Source organism: Miniopterus schreibersii, assembly GCF_964146895.1.
Source record: "Miniopterus schreibersii genome assembly, chromosome: 17".
Classification (NCBI taxonomy): Eukaryota; Metazoa; Chordata; class Mammalia; order Chiroptera; family Miniopteridae; genus Miniopterus; species Miniopterus schreibersii.
In genome coordinates, this window is record NC_138117.1 from 39,940,067 (window position 1) to 39,956,421 (window position 16,355).

Sequence of the window (16,355 nt, forward strand, 5' to 3'; positions counted from 1 at the left end):
CATTCTTTCGAGAGCTCACATGCAGTTTTATATCGTGACTAGTTTGGGGACTTAGGGCCAAGGACAGTTGTACCCTCAGGTCAGCAGAGTTTCCCAGTGCAGCGCCTGCTGGCGTCACTTTTTGACAGTTAACTAATCTCCAAACTGCTTCAATTATCTTGTTTTCCATGGTGAGAAATTAAAACAGAGTACAGATTGTGAAAAGGTTGTTTTTGAAAATGCATTTTAAATGTGAGTTGAAAAGCCTTTTTATTTTAGACAAAAAGATGAAGGTTCCGTAATTTTTTACCAGAAGCAAGAGTGAGAGCCGTGTGCAATTTACTCGAAACGTCTGTCAGGGGCTTCACAAGTCCATCTCTTTCCTAAATGCTTGAAAGCTTGACCTAGTTTAGAAACGTAAAACTTGAGGAAATAATTTCAGATTTTCAATTTATGAATATGGAGGAGTGTGCCCCCCCCCCTTTAAACAAAACCCCAAAAAAGTGGTTCATTAAGGAAACGGAGGCTGTGAAAGCCGTGTCCCCAAGGCTGGGAAACGTCACCTTCCTGGGTAAGCGTGTCCCTCCCAAGGTAGCCCAGGGGCACTGGTTGTGTGTGAGCTACTGTGACGGGGTGCCACCTCCCCGGGGGAACCCGAGAGCCACCGGGTCGGTCCTCCGTCACAGGGGACGTCCCACAGGCACCTGCGCCTTTGTTCTTCTGTTTCCTCGGGCATCTGGCCGGCGCCCGGAGCACTCAGTCCCTGCGCTCGTGTCCACCGTGTCCCGGGTGGTCAGCCCCTGTTTGCATCTGTGTGTGCACCGTGTGGGGAACCTAGAGCAGGGTGACCGCTCCTGGGTTTGTCTTACTGTCCCCGTTATATTTAAATTGTGGGCGAGAGCGACCCTGCCTTTTATCCACTGGGCCCGGCATGTGAGAAGTAGCCAGTGTTTGCTCTCTCGACACAGAGAGAAAAGCCCATTCCCCTCGGGGTGAGAGCACAGAGCTGACCTGCGCACAGAGCACTGAGGGGGGAGAGGGGACATGAGCGCCTCGGTGGGCTGTGGCCCCGCTCCCTAGAGGAGACGGCGCTTGGAGCAGCGGCCGAGCGGGAGGCTCCCGAGGGTGCCGCGGGTCCTGGGGGCCTGGCCACGTGGAGGGCGCGGGCTGTGTGGGGGCAGCCCGAGAGCGTTCCTGGGGCCTGTCATCGATAAGCTCATCTTCAGTCTTCTGTTTTGATTCTACTCACTCTGTCAGTAGGCAGACCAGGGTGAGAGGCGCGGGACAGGGTGCGGGATCTGGACAGGTGCTGCGGGGATCTTTACCCTGCAGTGCAGCGTGAAACCCCATTGCCGGGCGGGTGATGCAGCGCAGGGCGGGCTGGCCGCCAGGTCTGTCCGCTGGGGTCACCGTCCTGGGCGTCCATTAGAGTCCAGGGCCAACCCTCAGGTTCATGGGGACAAGCCATGTATCACAGCATTAGAAGCAAAGCCAGGAGCCGGACCGACTGCTCCCACACCCTTGCTGTGCCTTTCACTGCTGTGTGACCTCAGGCGAGTTGCTTAGCTGCTCTTTGCTTCAGTTTCTAACCTTTAAATGGAAATATTAGTGCTTATCCCATGAGGTTGTCATGAAGTTTAGATAAGTTAACATATGGAAAGTATTTAAAATAGTGCCTGGCACATAAAAAGTGATATGTAAGTATATTTACTGTTGGCTCCGAAGTCTGATTCTTCGGATTACCAGTATAGCGCTGTCTTCCAGGGCAGACTCTTGCCGTGCCCCAGGTATTAATGTATGAAAAAGCATAGTATCCAGTACTGTCCACACCCACCAGAATGATGAGAATTAAAAAGGTAACCTCAGCTGTGAGCTAGAGTGGGGGGCATGGGATTCTCATATGTTGCTGTGGGAATGGAAGTTGCTGTAACCGCTTTGGAGGAATGTTTGGCATCGCCTCTTCCTGCCGAGCCCCTACCCCGGAGGGTAGAAAGCACAAACCTGGGCAACAGAGAAAGTCCATGAGGCACAAAAACCTCCTGTGGCCACCTGTTCACTTGAAGTTCAAAGGTCCTAGGTGATCTTAGCGTCCCTCCCCCCCCCCCCCCCCCGCCCCCTGACTCACTCCACTTTGACCTTTCTGCCTCAGGACCTTTGTACTTGCTGTCACTCTGCCTGAAATACTCCTTCCCACACTAAAAACCTCTGCGTAACTAGCCCCTCAGCTCTTTCCATTTGTTTGCAGCCTCTCTTCTGGAGGGACCCCGGTCACCCTGCCCGTTATGTACCGTATTCTATCCGTGATGCTTGGTTTTGTCCATCTGCTTCCCCCTGGAATGTCAGCCCCATGGCAGTGCGACACCGCCAGTGCTCAGAACAGCGTCTGGCACACACATCTGGGGGAAGATGGAAAAACTGACATAAACATTTTAGCATGATGTCCATCATGTGCCCTCTTTTCCTCATCTTTGTGGGACTGCTGGTTCAGTTTTGTTTTCTTTAACTTGCTATTTACCCTTTTCCCGTCTCTTGTTTGTGGGATTTCTGGGTTCACTTCTTTGCTATTTTATTTTCCCATACTGTATTTTTGAACACCTTGTCAAATCCAAACAAATCTCTCTCAGATAGGAGCTGAGAGAAGAGAAGGCGTCCTGTGAATGACAGACATCGATGTGTCTTTAAAAACTGTACTTGGATGCGGAGGGGATCGCAGCTGACCCTGGCCAGCCATTTCTTTATCTAAAAGCCGCAGTCCTCACACTGGGATTTGTGGGCTATGGAAATGCAGACACCGCAGTTTAGACAGTTGTAAGACTTTATCACATTCTACAGAAGACAAATGCCTGCTCAGCTCTGATGTTTCTCTGGCCTAATAGCATGAGAGCGTTGAAGGGAATAGACCTTTAAATAAAATGAAACTGCCCTCACTGGGCAAAGCCTGTGCCAGACAGCTTTCGTATATATTTTTTGCTTAACTTGAACTGGAATCTGAACATGGGCATCAGACTCCAAAGACCAATGTGAAGTTGTGTGAGTCTCAAAGGCATATGATACATTTCTCACAACCATGCGACTTGATTGTCAGATTAATGGTGTTTTATTTATATGATTGTGGGAAACATTCTTTAGAATTATTAGTAATACTGTGTTTTTTCTCTTTAATTAAAAAATAGCTTGGTTATGTGATATGTTTTCACGGTCATTGGTGATACTCAACAAGGATATTACTACTCAGACTCCAGCAGAAATGAACTTCTCAAAGCCTGTTTTTAGCTAATCTGTTTGTTTTATAAACTCAAAGCAGCCATTATAAAACTAGATTTAAATACACCTTGAACACTGTATTATATGTGAAAACTTTGTACATTTTGAAATGACCAGATAGAACCATAATTAAGGTAAAGTTTATGTAGGGTAATTGTTTTAAAAGGACTCCCTTGAAACATTATTTTTAAAATCACTCTTTTGTAAATTGTTCTGTTTAAAATGCCTTTTCCTAGCTTAAATGTTATGCTTGATTTTCCTTGTGACAGAAATAGAATTAAATGTCATGCTGTTTCCTTTATCCTGGAAAAACTCTTCTTTTAAAGCAAGATTTCTCTGCTGTCTGCCTGTTGGGCGGGGCTTGTATGTTCGGGGTTTGTAGGTCGGGAAAGGTGAATGTTAGAACAGTATCCTTGCTGAAGGCCCAGCATGGACCATGGGCCCAGCTCACCCTGGCAGTTAAATTCCATTTAATCATCTCTATCAAAGGTAAAAACTCAGAGGTATAACTTGATGAACTCTAAGCACATCTTTTCTATTGAGGCAGGAATGTATATTAATCTGCTTTTAATCTTTGTTTGTTCGCTATTTTTAATAACGTTCTGACATTCAGAAATAAAACAGCGTTTTAAAGGGAAATTTCTTGCTGATAGCAGGGAACATAAGAATGGCAGGCAGTGTGTGGCAAAGAATTCAAGTGAGGGCTCATAAAAATGTATACATTTTATTTTTCAATGTATTTTTATTTATTTCAGAGAGAGGGAGGGAGAGGGAGACAGAGAGGAACAGCAATGATGAGAGTCATTGATCGGCTGCCTCCTGCATGCCTCCTGCTGGGGATCGAGCCTGCAACCCAGGCATGTGCCCTGACCGGGAATCGAACCTCGATCTCCTGGATCATACGTCGATGCTCAACCACTGAGCCACGCTGGCCAGGCACACACACTTTTAATGACTACTGCATTTTTCCTACAATATCTCCTTGACTTGCATTCATCTCTAAGAAGCTACCGCTCTGTTCCCTGCCACTTGTTTTTTAGTTCATTCATTTATTCACTCATCAGATGCTCCTGGATGCCTCCTATATGCACCAGACATTGATAGCCCGGCGGGCCAGCGGGAGAGAAAGGAGGCTGAGAAGTCACGGCAGACTGTGTGTGTGTAAGTTATCAGTTGTCGTAGAAGCACAAAGGAGGGGTGCTAGTTCTACCTGGAGTCCTCTGGTGAAAGACCTAGGTGGTCGGAGGGAGCAGCACAGCATGAGACAGAAGGTTCTCCAGGCCCTCCGCATGTGCTGCACTATGTGAGGGACGGTGTCTGGGCAAACTGCAAAGGTGAGGCTGGGAGGGCCTGAGGGAACGTGCTCCCCTGCCTGGAGGACGGGAGGGAGGGGGGGAGAGGGGGAGCTGGAGGCGGGCGCGGCAAGCGCAGACTGGCATTGGCGTGGCGGGTCCGAGGAGGGCTCAGATCAGGAGGCAGCGGGTGGGCTGGGCTGTCACAGGGGTCCAGTTGCGAACTGAGGAGTGATCCCCAGGTGCTCTGCTGGGGACGTAGAGGAAGGGGTGGGTGTGAGAGATTTGGGAGATAAAGGTAAAGATGTGGTGCCCAGGTGGGTGACCGCGGATGGAGAAGCGGGGGCATTGACTGCTGCAGACATGGGTGCCTTCAGAGGTGTGTGCAGAGTGCAGGCCCCTTCGCACTTTGCCAGGGCGTGTCTGCACCCTGCCGGGCTCACAGCCATGGGGCCGATTCTAAGAGTGTGCCCGAGGAGATGAAACATCGCCGCATGCATTTTAGTCGGGCAGGGAGCTCTAGTACATTAAGCTTCTGCAGAGGAAATCCCGTAGCTGCTTAGGATAAAGGTGTCCCTGCACTTGGGCTCCTCTGAGGCCTGGCTCTGGAGGAGTCTAGACCAGCTGGGCACACTCAGGGCAGGTGAGCGCTCTGTGGCCGGGCACTGGGCAGGCTTTTCCCCGGAGGCACTCGGTCCAGCAGCCTGTGAACATTCTCTGCCTGTCCTCCTTGTGCTCCTGGCACTGCCGAGATTGCCCGTGAAAGAGGAAGGACAGGGTCCTGTTCCCAGGCGGGCGACGCCGAGTCAGGCCTTTCTGTGCAGTGACAGAGGCAGATGCGTTAGATCTACTGCGGGCTCAGTGGTGGCCGAGAGACGGGTTTTGTGGGACTGAGAAGATTTAACGGAAGAGGCGACTCCTTTGAGCTCTATTTGAAAAATTCATAGGCAGAGAGGGGCTGGCACAGAGACCTCAGGAACTGGCAGGTGAACTGGATTTAATCATTGCATTCGAGGCACAGGACACATGGCCAAAAATGAGGCTGACATGTAGACCGGGGCCAGGTCACAAAGGGGAATGCTCTCTAGGGAAAAACCTGGAAATGCGAGAAATTACACAATGATTTCAGGCCTGAAGAAAGTCTTTCAACACTTCAGCACTGCTGACGGGGAAGGAGTGAGCTCCCCATGCCAGGCTCTGACAAGCTTTCGAAGAGTAAACACTAAGCTTGGCTGTGGGGTCAAAGTAAATCTGTAACATCCCCTTCCATCCTAGATTTATGATCCCATTTGATTCTATGTTAACTTGTAACAAATAATGCATTCAATATTTTTAAAAATTTCCACTCTAGTCACAGAAAAATCTAAGGAGGAATTTCCTAATGTCAAATTAAATAAATAAAAACAAGGAACTAATAGTTGGGGACACTTGAAAATAAAAGCATTGGGGAAAAAAGAGCGGTGCTAGTCCTCAGGCCCCCAGTCCTCAGACAAAGATGCCTGAGGCTCAGTGGCTCTTACTCAGCTCCGCCACCTCTGGCCCTTCTCATCTGAACCTCCTGCTGAATCCTTACTGGTTAACCTCCAGCGTCGTTCTCAGCCAGTGACTTTATCTCCTACCTTGCGGTAAAATAGCAGATGACCAACGAGAATTTCCTCCTAGAAACTTCCACCTTTATTTGCAGCCTCACTCCGCTTTCCCCCCTCCTCTTTTCATAACCTTTTCTATGTTTCCCTGCATTATTCAAGTTTTGTCCATTGAACAAATAATGCTCATAATGGGAGGGGGGTGCACCCCTCATGGTCAACTCCAACTGAGAAGTCATCATGAAAGAAATCTTGTGAGAGTAGCAAATTTAATCTTAAAACCTTTCACGTAAAAATACGGAAGTCAATAATTCAGTGCCCTAACCCCTTTGAAAATTCAAATAAGTCGCTCTTATTGTGTATCTGACAGAATAATTGAATGAAGGACGCATGACATAACTGGGGGTTAAAATAGTATAGCTGTTTAAGAAGGTCCCAGGCATTTCTAATTTTGAGTCTTTAAAGAAGCATAGAAATAGAATTCTTCACTTGGTAAAGCCACGTTTTTTTCAGGCTACTGACATCGCTAAAGGAACCGTGAGCTCCGAATTTTGCCCAGGCTGCCCAGTGCCATGATGTGGTTGCCTGCGCGGCCCTCCAGCTTCACCCTCGCTGTCCCCAGACACTGTTATAAAACTCAGAGTGGATCATGGCACTCACAGGGCGAATCCGCACTCCTTACCCTGGTCATTCACGCTGTGGCCGTGGGCTCTCGGTCTCGGCCCTGCCGTGCACCCCCCACAAGCGGCTCGCTTCGCTGGGTGAGAAGGGGTCTCCTGTCTGTGCTCCATTGCTTTGTACCTGCCCTTCATTCTGCCTAATTTTTATTTTTAATGACTTTTCCCAGTACCTTTTGCTTTTCTCTGCTTTTGAGACTAAGATCTATCATGGAGATTTCTGGGAAATTTCCGTCTCCTTTCCCTTCCCCACCAGGCAGCCTGGATGCTCCCGTTAGCCACAGGCCTGGACGTGTTCGCTCCGGTTCTGTAATTGTCTGTCGTCTCCCACTTCGCCTCAAAAGTGTCCTCCCTGGGCTGCCAGGCACAGCGTAGGTGCTAAACGGAGAGCAGTTTAAAAAAACAGAATTTAATAAGATTACTCCTTTCATTAGGAACAGCAGCTTCTTTTAATTTATTCATTTGCCAGAATTAGTAGTAGCGTCTGCATTACGCTACAAAACTTACAGCTAAAGTCACCTCAGTTTCTGGTTGTTTTTCATTTGTCTCTGGTCTGATGACCTTTTCAGCCCTCGCGTTGGTCACTGGGAGGTCACAGCCAAGTTTGGAACCTGCCTTTGTCACTGTGCGGAGCTCGGCTTGCGTGTTGTGTCCTAACCGTATGCTGGGCTTTATGCTTCCCTGCCCCTAGTTACCGAGTGTGCATTTTATATTCTGTCCTATCTCATGTCCAAAGGACTGGACATGCAACTCTTCAAAAAATACTCAGTTCCTCCTTTGTTAAAGAAATGTTTAAAAAATTTAGGTGATTATGTACAAATTGTGGATGTAAATGTCATTGAGTAACATGTCTAATTTGATCTTATAGAGTGATTATATCTCTGGTTGGTTTTGAATTTCGTTAATACTTTAACCTTAGTGTGCTTGTGGAACTGTCCTTAGTAGAACTAGGAGAATGGCTGTACTGCTGTTTTGTTTTGTTTTTTATTGTTGAGTTGTAGGAGTTTTTTACATATTACGAGTACTACACCATTATCAGATATGTGATTTGCACATATTTTCTCCCATCTTATAGATTGCCTTTTTCCTTTTTTGCTAATGTCCTTTGATGCATAAGTTTTAAATTTAGATGAAGTCTATTTAATCTATATTTTCTTTGGAGATTTGTGTTTTTTCTGGCATGTCTAAGAAATTAACGACTAACCAATATCACAAGGATTTGCACCTGTTTCTTTCTTAGAGTTTTATAATTTTATCTGGTATACACCTGATGCATTTTTATTAATTTCTGTATATGGTGTGAGGTAATGGTCCAACTTTTGCATGTAGGTATCCATTTATTTCCACACTGGTTACTAAAATGATTATTGTAACTACCATTGAATTGTCTTAAATACATGTTAGGCATTTTGCTGGAATATATTCATATGCATATATATATTGTCATCCTTTCAAGATACTTACATAAATGTAAGGGTTTATTTGTATACTCTCAATTCTGTTTTGTAGATCTATATGTCTCTGCCAGTACCTCACTGGTTTGATCACTTAGTAGTAAATTTTGAATTGGGAAAATTCTGGAGAATGTTCTGGAGACTGCTCCCCATATAATTGAGAATGTTCCATGTATAATTGAAAAAATATATATTCTTATTCTTTTTAAAAAAAATATATAATTTTATCGATTTCACAGAGAGGAAGGGAGAGGGAGAGAGAGAGAAACATCAATGATGAGACAGAGTCATTGATCAGCTGCCTCCTGCATGCCCCCCACTGGGGACTGAGCCCGAAACCCAGGCATGTGCCCTGACCAGGAATCAAACCTTGATCTCTGGGATCCTAGGTTGATCGATACTCAACCGCTGTGCCATAGCGGCTGGGCTATATTCTTTTTCTTATCAGGTACAATATTCTATAGATGTCTCTTAGGTTTAATTGGATAGTATTGTTGTTCAAATCTTTTATTTCTTTTTTGATTTTTTTTTTTTTTTAGCTTATTATTGAAGGTGTTGACATTGAAATTCCCAACTGCGGGGTGTCCCAAAAAATGTATACATACTTTAACAGCTGATAGCTCAATTTTGAAAATGAAATGTATTTTAATAAACACTACCCTTACAATTATTCAAAGTGTGTGTATACGGTTTTTGGGGACACCTTATATTGTTGAATTTTCTTTATCTCCCTTTAGTTCTGTCAGTTTTTGCTACGTGCAGGTTGATGTTTGTATATGTGCATACATTTTTATAATTATTTTATCTTCTTGATATATTGACCTTTTTATTGCTGTAAATAAATGTCCTTTTTTTCTCTAGTATCAATTTTTGTCTTAAAGTTGATATGTCTGATATTAGTATAGCTCTGATAGTTCTCTTTTGGTTAGTATTTCCATGGTGTAGCTTCTTTCATCCTTTTACTTTCAATGTATTTTCCTCTTTGAATCTAAAGTATATCTATTATAGACAGCATATGGTTAGACCATGTTTTTTAACAAGATGCCAATTTCTGCCTTTAAATTGGTGTGTTTAATCCATTTATATTTAGTGTAAGAACTGATAAGGTAGGATTTATGTCTGCCACTTTGCTATTTGTTTTATATATATCTTATGTCTTTTTTGTACCTTAATAACTCCTTTTGTGCTAAGTAGATATTTTTACTGCACCACTTTAATTTCATTGTCATTTCTTTTACTAGTTATTTTTAAATATTTTAAATTATTTTCTTACCCTGTCTAGGGTATTACAATTTACACCTTATATTAGCCTTTTTCAGATTTATAACAACTTAATTTCAACAGTACACAAGAATTTTGCTTCCTTGTAGGTCCATTCTTGCCCCACCTCTGTGTTGTGACTCCCATACAAATTTCAGCTTTATATATTTTGTGCTTATCAACACAGATTTATAATTGTTTCTTTATGTTGTCTTTTAAATAAAATAGGAGAAAAAAGTTATAACAGAAATATATTTCTCCTGCCTTTTATATTTACCTTAGTAGCTACCTGTACTAATGTTCTTTATTTTTTTAAATATAGATTCAAGTTACTCTCTTAATGACCTTTCACTTACCTGAAGAATTGCTTTTCATATTTTTATAGAGCATCTCTTCTATTGATGTATTCTCTCAGTTTTTGTTAACCTGGAAATATCTTAATTTTTTTTATGTTTTGAAGGATAGTTTTCTGGATATAGAGTTCTTAGTTGACAATGTTTTTATTTTGGTACTTGGAAATTAGAATCTCATTGCCTGCTGGCCTCCATGGTTTCTCTTGAGAAGTCAGCTTTTGATCTTATTGTAGATCTTTTGCACATGAAAAGTAACTTCTCTCTTGCTGACTTTTCTCTCTTTCTCTTTCAGTGTGTTGAAGATAATGTACTTAGGTGTGGGCCTTTTTGAGTTTATTCTACTTGGAATTTGTGGAGCTTTTTGAATATGTAGATTAAAGGGGTTTTTTTTAATCAAATTTGGAAAGTTTCATGCCATTGTTTCTCCAAATAATATTTCTGCTCCTTTCTCTCTTTACCTTCTGGGTGTCTCATTATACATATGTTCATGTTTAATGGTGGCCCCCAGGTCTCTGAGACCCTGTTTATGTTCTTCATTCTTTTTATTCCCTCTTTCTCAAACTGGATAATCTCAGTTGATTTATCTTCAGGTTCACTAATTCTTTCTTCTGTCTAGTGATATCTGCTATTGAACCTCTCTGGTGAATTTTCAGCATCAGTTATTATACTTTTCAATTTAATAATTTCTTCAGATTTTCAAAAATTATTTTCTGTATTTATACTACTACTTTCTGTTTGGTGAGGCTTTGTTCTCATTCCTTTTTTCTGTTTAGCTCTTTAGACACAGGTTATCCTTTAGTTCCTTGAATATATTTCAAATAACTGTTTTAAAGTCTTTGCTTAGTAAGTCCAGTGTCTCAACTTTCTCAGGGACAGTTGCTATTGTTTATTTATTTCCATGTGGATGGGTTATGCTTTCATTTTTCTTTGCATGTCCAGTTTATTTAAAACTGGACATTTAATATAATGCATAAACTGTGGAAATCAAATTCTCCTCCTTAGGATTTCTTTTGTGATTTTATTTTGGTTTAGTGACTTTTCCAAACAAATATTATAAAGTCTGTATTTATAGTGTGTTACCACTGAAGTGTCTCCCGTGTGTTACCTTAGGGATCAGCTAAATGACTGGACAGAGATTTTATTGAATGCCTGGAAACTTAAGTCCCTAGTCTTTGCCAATAGCCTATGGGTGCCTGTTAGAGCATGCCTTCAGCATGCACCCAGTCAACTTACAACTAACTCTGTCTTAGTTTCTCCTTTTGTTCTTGGACTGAACCTCAAGGTCAGGCCAGGGAGAGAGCTCAGGGCCTTCTCAGGTCTCCTGCACATGTACTTGACACTGTATATGCACAACGTCTTTTAGATTCCCAGGAATATGTCAGAGCTTTTCAGTGCCCATATTAACATCTCATTCCCTGACTTTCTTGTTAGCCTATTGTTTGCTCTAGTTTTTCTGCACTACTGCGGGCAGCAGAAATCTTAAATAATTGGTTCTGATTTTTTTCTTCAAATACCCTCAGAGAAAAGGGATTTTTCATGGGATGAGCTCCAAGTTAAAACAAATAAAGACATCCCTCTGAGAATGGGTTTTTGATATAGCTACATCCTGCTGTGCCCCCTCCATTGGCCTCCAGCCTACTGGTTTCCATAGTGATTGTGGCTGTTGGATTTCAAGGTCCCTGCAGAGCTGGGAGTGAGGGGTGGGAATAGGACAAGTTAAAACATCACAAAGCTCACTGTTCATACCAAGATTGAGCCATTTTTCAAAAATAAATTAATGCTCCCTACATCTTTGCAAGCCTTTGGTTAATTTCCAGAGTAGTTAAAATGTTGATTCTGACCATTTTTGACAGTTTCTCTGTGTTGTTTGCTTTTGGAAGTTCTTACCCCATCATTTCCATTGACGTCACTGTTACATTTTTTTACACTATAATTAGCTGTATCGTTAAATGCTAGCTGAATCAATATCCCCTACAAACAGAATGCTTCTATCTTTCCAGACACTTCTCTGAACATTCCTGTGTTTCTCCTGTTCTATTTTAGGACTATGATGATGGCTATGGCACTGCTTATGACGATCAGAGCTATGATTCCTATGATAACAGCTATAGCACCCCAGCCCAAAGGTAAGAGCCAGTCTCTATGACCAGATCCTATAACCGACTCTGTGCCCTTCCACATGTCTACGCTTTGGGGAAAGGATGCTGATGACCAGCCAGGGAGGGTAGTTTGACTTTTCCTTCTCTGTTTCATGTTTGCTTTAATTGCATAAACACAGTCTGTCCTAACAACCAGCATGAATTCCCCCTCTGCAGTTCACTGTAGCATTAAAGCAATGAGGTTTGGGAGATAGAAACTGAAATTTTATTCATTCTAATAACTTTATTCAGTGTATTCTGAGGAGGAACATTGTCTACAGGTCTGTGGTTTTTTCAAGTCTAAGGCCCTAAATGGCATCAGAAGTATGTAAACGTCCTCCATTATCGGTGCCTGGGGAAGAAAACACCAAAAGTTTTGTTTTGTAGTCACAGAACATTTCCATTTCCTAGCAGACATGTTCCTGTTTTCTAAGAACTTCAGGTTCCCATTAATGATGAGTGAATCCCCATTCATTTTCACAAGAAGTATTTATTCAGAAATAAATGTTATTGGAGGCAAAACAGCTTTGTAGTTACCTCTTCTGATGGTATACCTTGTTGTGCATTGATATTTGGAATCAGTGTTTATTCTTGCTTTATGTTTAAAATTCTAAGTGGAGAGTAAAAATAGACATACACAAAAGAAAATATTGGCCTTGTGAAGCATTAAAGTTATAGACTATGTGGTTATCTTTATAGGGCATAAATGCACTTTTGAACTCAGACAAGTTTTATTTGTTCACTCTGCTACTGAGGTTGACAGGGATTTAAAAATTTATTTTCTTTTTGCTCATGCCAAGTTATTTTCTTATATAACTTGTAACAATTAAATAGCCTTCAAACTGTCAGCTCGTCTTTTTTTTTTTAGTGGAAGCCTGTGCATCGTGTTTGTGTTCTTATATACGTATCTCATTGAAGTGCCCAGCAACTTCATGAAGAGTGTGGGGCTGTATTGATGAAGGAAGGGGCACAGAGCATATGATTAAGCTCTCAGGGTCCACAGGTCAACTCACTAGATGCAGAAAGATGTTTTGTTCTTTATAACTTAATATAAAGGACACATGTCATGCATACACAGTTATAGTCACCAGCTCAAAACGGCTTTCTTTCTGAAGCACAGGTGTCATCAGAAGCGCTTGGAGTGGCGGCTCTCTCCCTGGAGCACGCCTGCACCTTTCCCTCCCTCTTCTTCCCCCAGGCGCATTACCTTTGCCTTTCTCTCTCCTAAGCTCCAAGGGTCCTTCTTCAGCCTATGCAACTTGTTTCCTGAGCCCACGCAGCCCAGCTGGCTCACTTCTTCCATGGCTCACTACTTTCACCTCTGTGTCTAAGTAAACTTTTACTCGTTTAAAAAAAAAAAAAAAAAGCTTGGGGACCCAAGCCATAGTGGTTCTGAGTCTGACAGACCAGTGCTTTGATCCCAACTTTAACACTGACTATGTGTGACTTTGGGCAAGTCGTTTCACCTCTGTCAGTCTCAGTTTGTGAAAGGTGTGACTTAGATTCTGCTTTTGAAGGTGACCTGGAGGTTGAATGAGACAGGAAAGCCCACAGTCCCTGAGCAGCAGGTGGAGGACGGAGTGCCATCCACAGGTCTGCTCTGCACAAAAACTCAGTGAGATGACTTACAGGAGGCAGTCAGCCTGGGAAGCACTGATCCCCACCCTCCTGCAGCTCCAGGTTCAGTCTTCTCTCTCAGGGGGTGGTTACCTGAAGCAGGTACCAGTGAATCTGGAAGGACTGTGCAAGGAAATGATTTACAGCGAGAGTGGGCAGGGGGATACTTGGGGGGGGGTTTCTCCCACAGGGATGGTCAGTATCCATGTTCGCCATAAACTGGAACTAGAAAGAGAGGTGCCAAGTCTACCTGAAAACAAGGTAGAGCGCAGCAGCAGGGTGGTGTGGCTGGCCCTGGGGTGTTTTATCTGCTGGGGGAAAGGGTTCCTTTCAGTAATGACTATTCAACTGCATGAGCTGTAAACACTCTATGGAAGTTTTGTTGTAGAAGCAACAGTTTCTCTCAAGAGGTTTCACAAATTAGGAATTTTTTCCCTCCCAGTTTTCAGATACCTTGTATTAAAATGAGAGTAGAAAACTAGAAGCCCTGCAGCGTGCTGGAGAATTCAGTGACGTTCAGCGCGTTTCCCCACTGACCTATGTAATGACCAACAGCGCTGACACTGTGGTGAGCCACAAAGCATGTTTATCTAATGTCACACACTTGATGAGTAACAAGCTGTCAACACAGTTCCTGTGCAGAGAAATACGACTGATTCTTTACAATATTGGAGTAGTTCTAATATCCATTGGCTCAAAAATAGCTATTGATTAGTTCCTGTGGATGCATAGCTCCTGACTAGCCCTCGGAAGTTAAAAAAGAGCCGGTGATAAATGACCTCCCCCCTCAGGGCTCCTCCCCCTCCCCGCACAGGACTTGAGCCCTCACAGAAATCATAGTTTTGACTCTAGCAAACCCTTTGGAAACGTGTTCATTTCATTCTAAACTAAGTGGAATTAATTTTCAATTGCTGTCTTACTTGTCATCCTAGTGACAATCGCGGCTCAGAGCATGGTGGCTGTGGTTAATACAGTGCTGTCGTGAATTCTGGAAATTTGCTCGGAGAGTAGATTTTAGGTGTCCTCATGACACAAGGAAGGTAACTGTGAGGAGAAGGTGTGTTACTGAGCTGACTGCAGTAATTATTTCACTCTGTTTATTTAGTCGTCATATTTACACCTAATATACAATTTTTATTTTAAAAAGATCCCAATATTTTGGTCTGTATTTCTGAAGAACTGTAGGTTCTCCCAGGAGATACTTGATTCCTGTAGTGGTCAGAAAGAAAGTAGACCAGAAGGGTTTCCGGCAGTGCTAGTCACCCCCTTGCACACACGAGCGGATGAGTGTGTGGCAAGAACACCCGTTTCTGGACAGTGACAGTGACAAGCCAGTTTCCCGGGGCACTATGTGGTTTGAATGTACCTTCAAGTACATATTTCATTCGGTCCTCCAAAACCGCTATGATTTTCACGAAAACACTTTAATTGACTGAAGAAAAGGAATTAGAAGTAATAGCTGCCAGTTTTGGAGAGCGTGGTAGCCTGCGCTCGGCCCTCCGTGTCCCCTCTGTGCATTATCTCGTCTTCACAGTGACCTGCACCCTCCGTGTCCTGCGTGTGGAAGTTGAGGGCTGCGGAGTTTAGCAACTTTCTCCAGAATGCAGCTGAAACGGACTGGAGCCGAGGCTTTTGTCTGACTCCAAAATCCATTGTCCAGCAAAGAAAACGTTTTTCAAAATATAAAATCATTTGACTTGTTTCTGTGATAAAACGATACCAAAGCCCCTTTATCCCGGTGGGCAGAGTGAGGGAAGCTGTCAGCCCACGGGTGCGCTTGGTGTGCTTCCAATGCTGGTTCCAAGGAGAGCGACAGGACAGAAATCCCTGTGGTCCTATCCCGTGTTCTCTAGTTTGCTGTCGCTTCTGTTGACGGTTTTTACATGACATGTCCAGTAATATCTTCTCCAGAGCTGACCTATCGACATCTGAAAATTACTGGGGGTTTTCACTTTGGAAACCGTGACCTGTTGTTTAACTTAAGATGCAACCACTTACACAGCAGTAGAACTATCTTTCGGGGGACACTGCGGTATTGTGTCAGAGCTGCCTGCTTTGGACTTTAAAAAGCGGTAAGGATCTGGCCTGGGGGGAGAGCCTCTAGCCCTGCCTCGCGAAGCTGTCGTCAGGCATACGGTTACCTGGTTTGGGGTCTGGGGCCCTGTTCTGCACAAGGCCCGTGAAGGAAGCTCCCGGCACACTAAGCAGCGCTCCATCACCGGGCGCATACTCCTAACCAGCGCTGTATGAACACCGACCGAGACAGGCCAACCCCAGGTACACGGTAAACCGGTGATACCTGACTTCTCGGTCAAGGACCCTGTAGGGAAAATTAAAAAGGAAGGAGGGCGGTGGCGAAAAGCGAAGCTACAACCTAAAAGGGCAAAAGGAAGACCAGCCCAAGGCTGAAGCATTGACGTGTGTCTCTGTGAAAAGTCACCCGTGTGGCTTGACCCTCCACTGCTGGGTATTGGTTGCATTACGGTCAATACATAAGGGGCGGGTGTGTGTATGTGCCATGCACACTCATCCACTCCGGTGTTAAATTTAGCCTTTAAAGGGGGATATTAGCCCAGTTTTACTCTTCAGCAAGCAGGTGCCAAGAGGTTTGACCAGTAGCCCACATTCCACACTCAGTGGCACTGGATTTCAGCCGTTTTCTCTCCCATGGCCCAGTGTTTTCCAGCGAGTACACCTACCACAGGTGTTTCACAGCATGATTTCAGGTGGCAGAA

At 43.8% G+C, this 16,355-nt stretch overlaps 1 protein-coding gene across 5 annotated transcripts in view; it reads left to right on the top strand.

The window, feature by feature from the left end:
• Positions 1-16,355, top strand: part of KHDRBS3 (KH RNA binding domain containing, signal transduction associated 3) — a 136,138-nt gene that overhangs the window by 89,240 nt on the left and 30,543 nt on the right. For all 5 annotated transcript variants that reach the window (XR_013997407.1, XR_013997408.1, XR_013997409.1 and 2 more), the window contains one exon: positions 11,909-11,991. Coding sequence is in view for 2 of the 5 variants with exons in the window: in XM_081116289.1 (XP_080972415.1) it covers positions 11,909-11,991 (83 nt within the window). In the remaining 3 variants the exon portion in view is untranslated. The remainder of the gene's footprint in view (positions 1-11,908; positions 11,992-16,355) is intronic.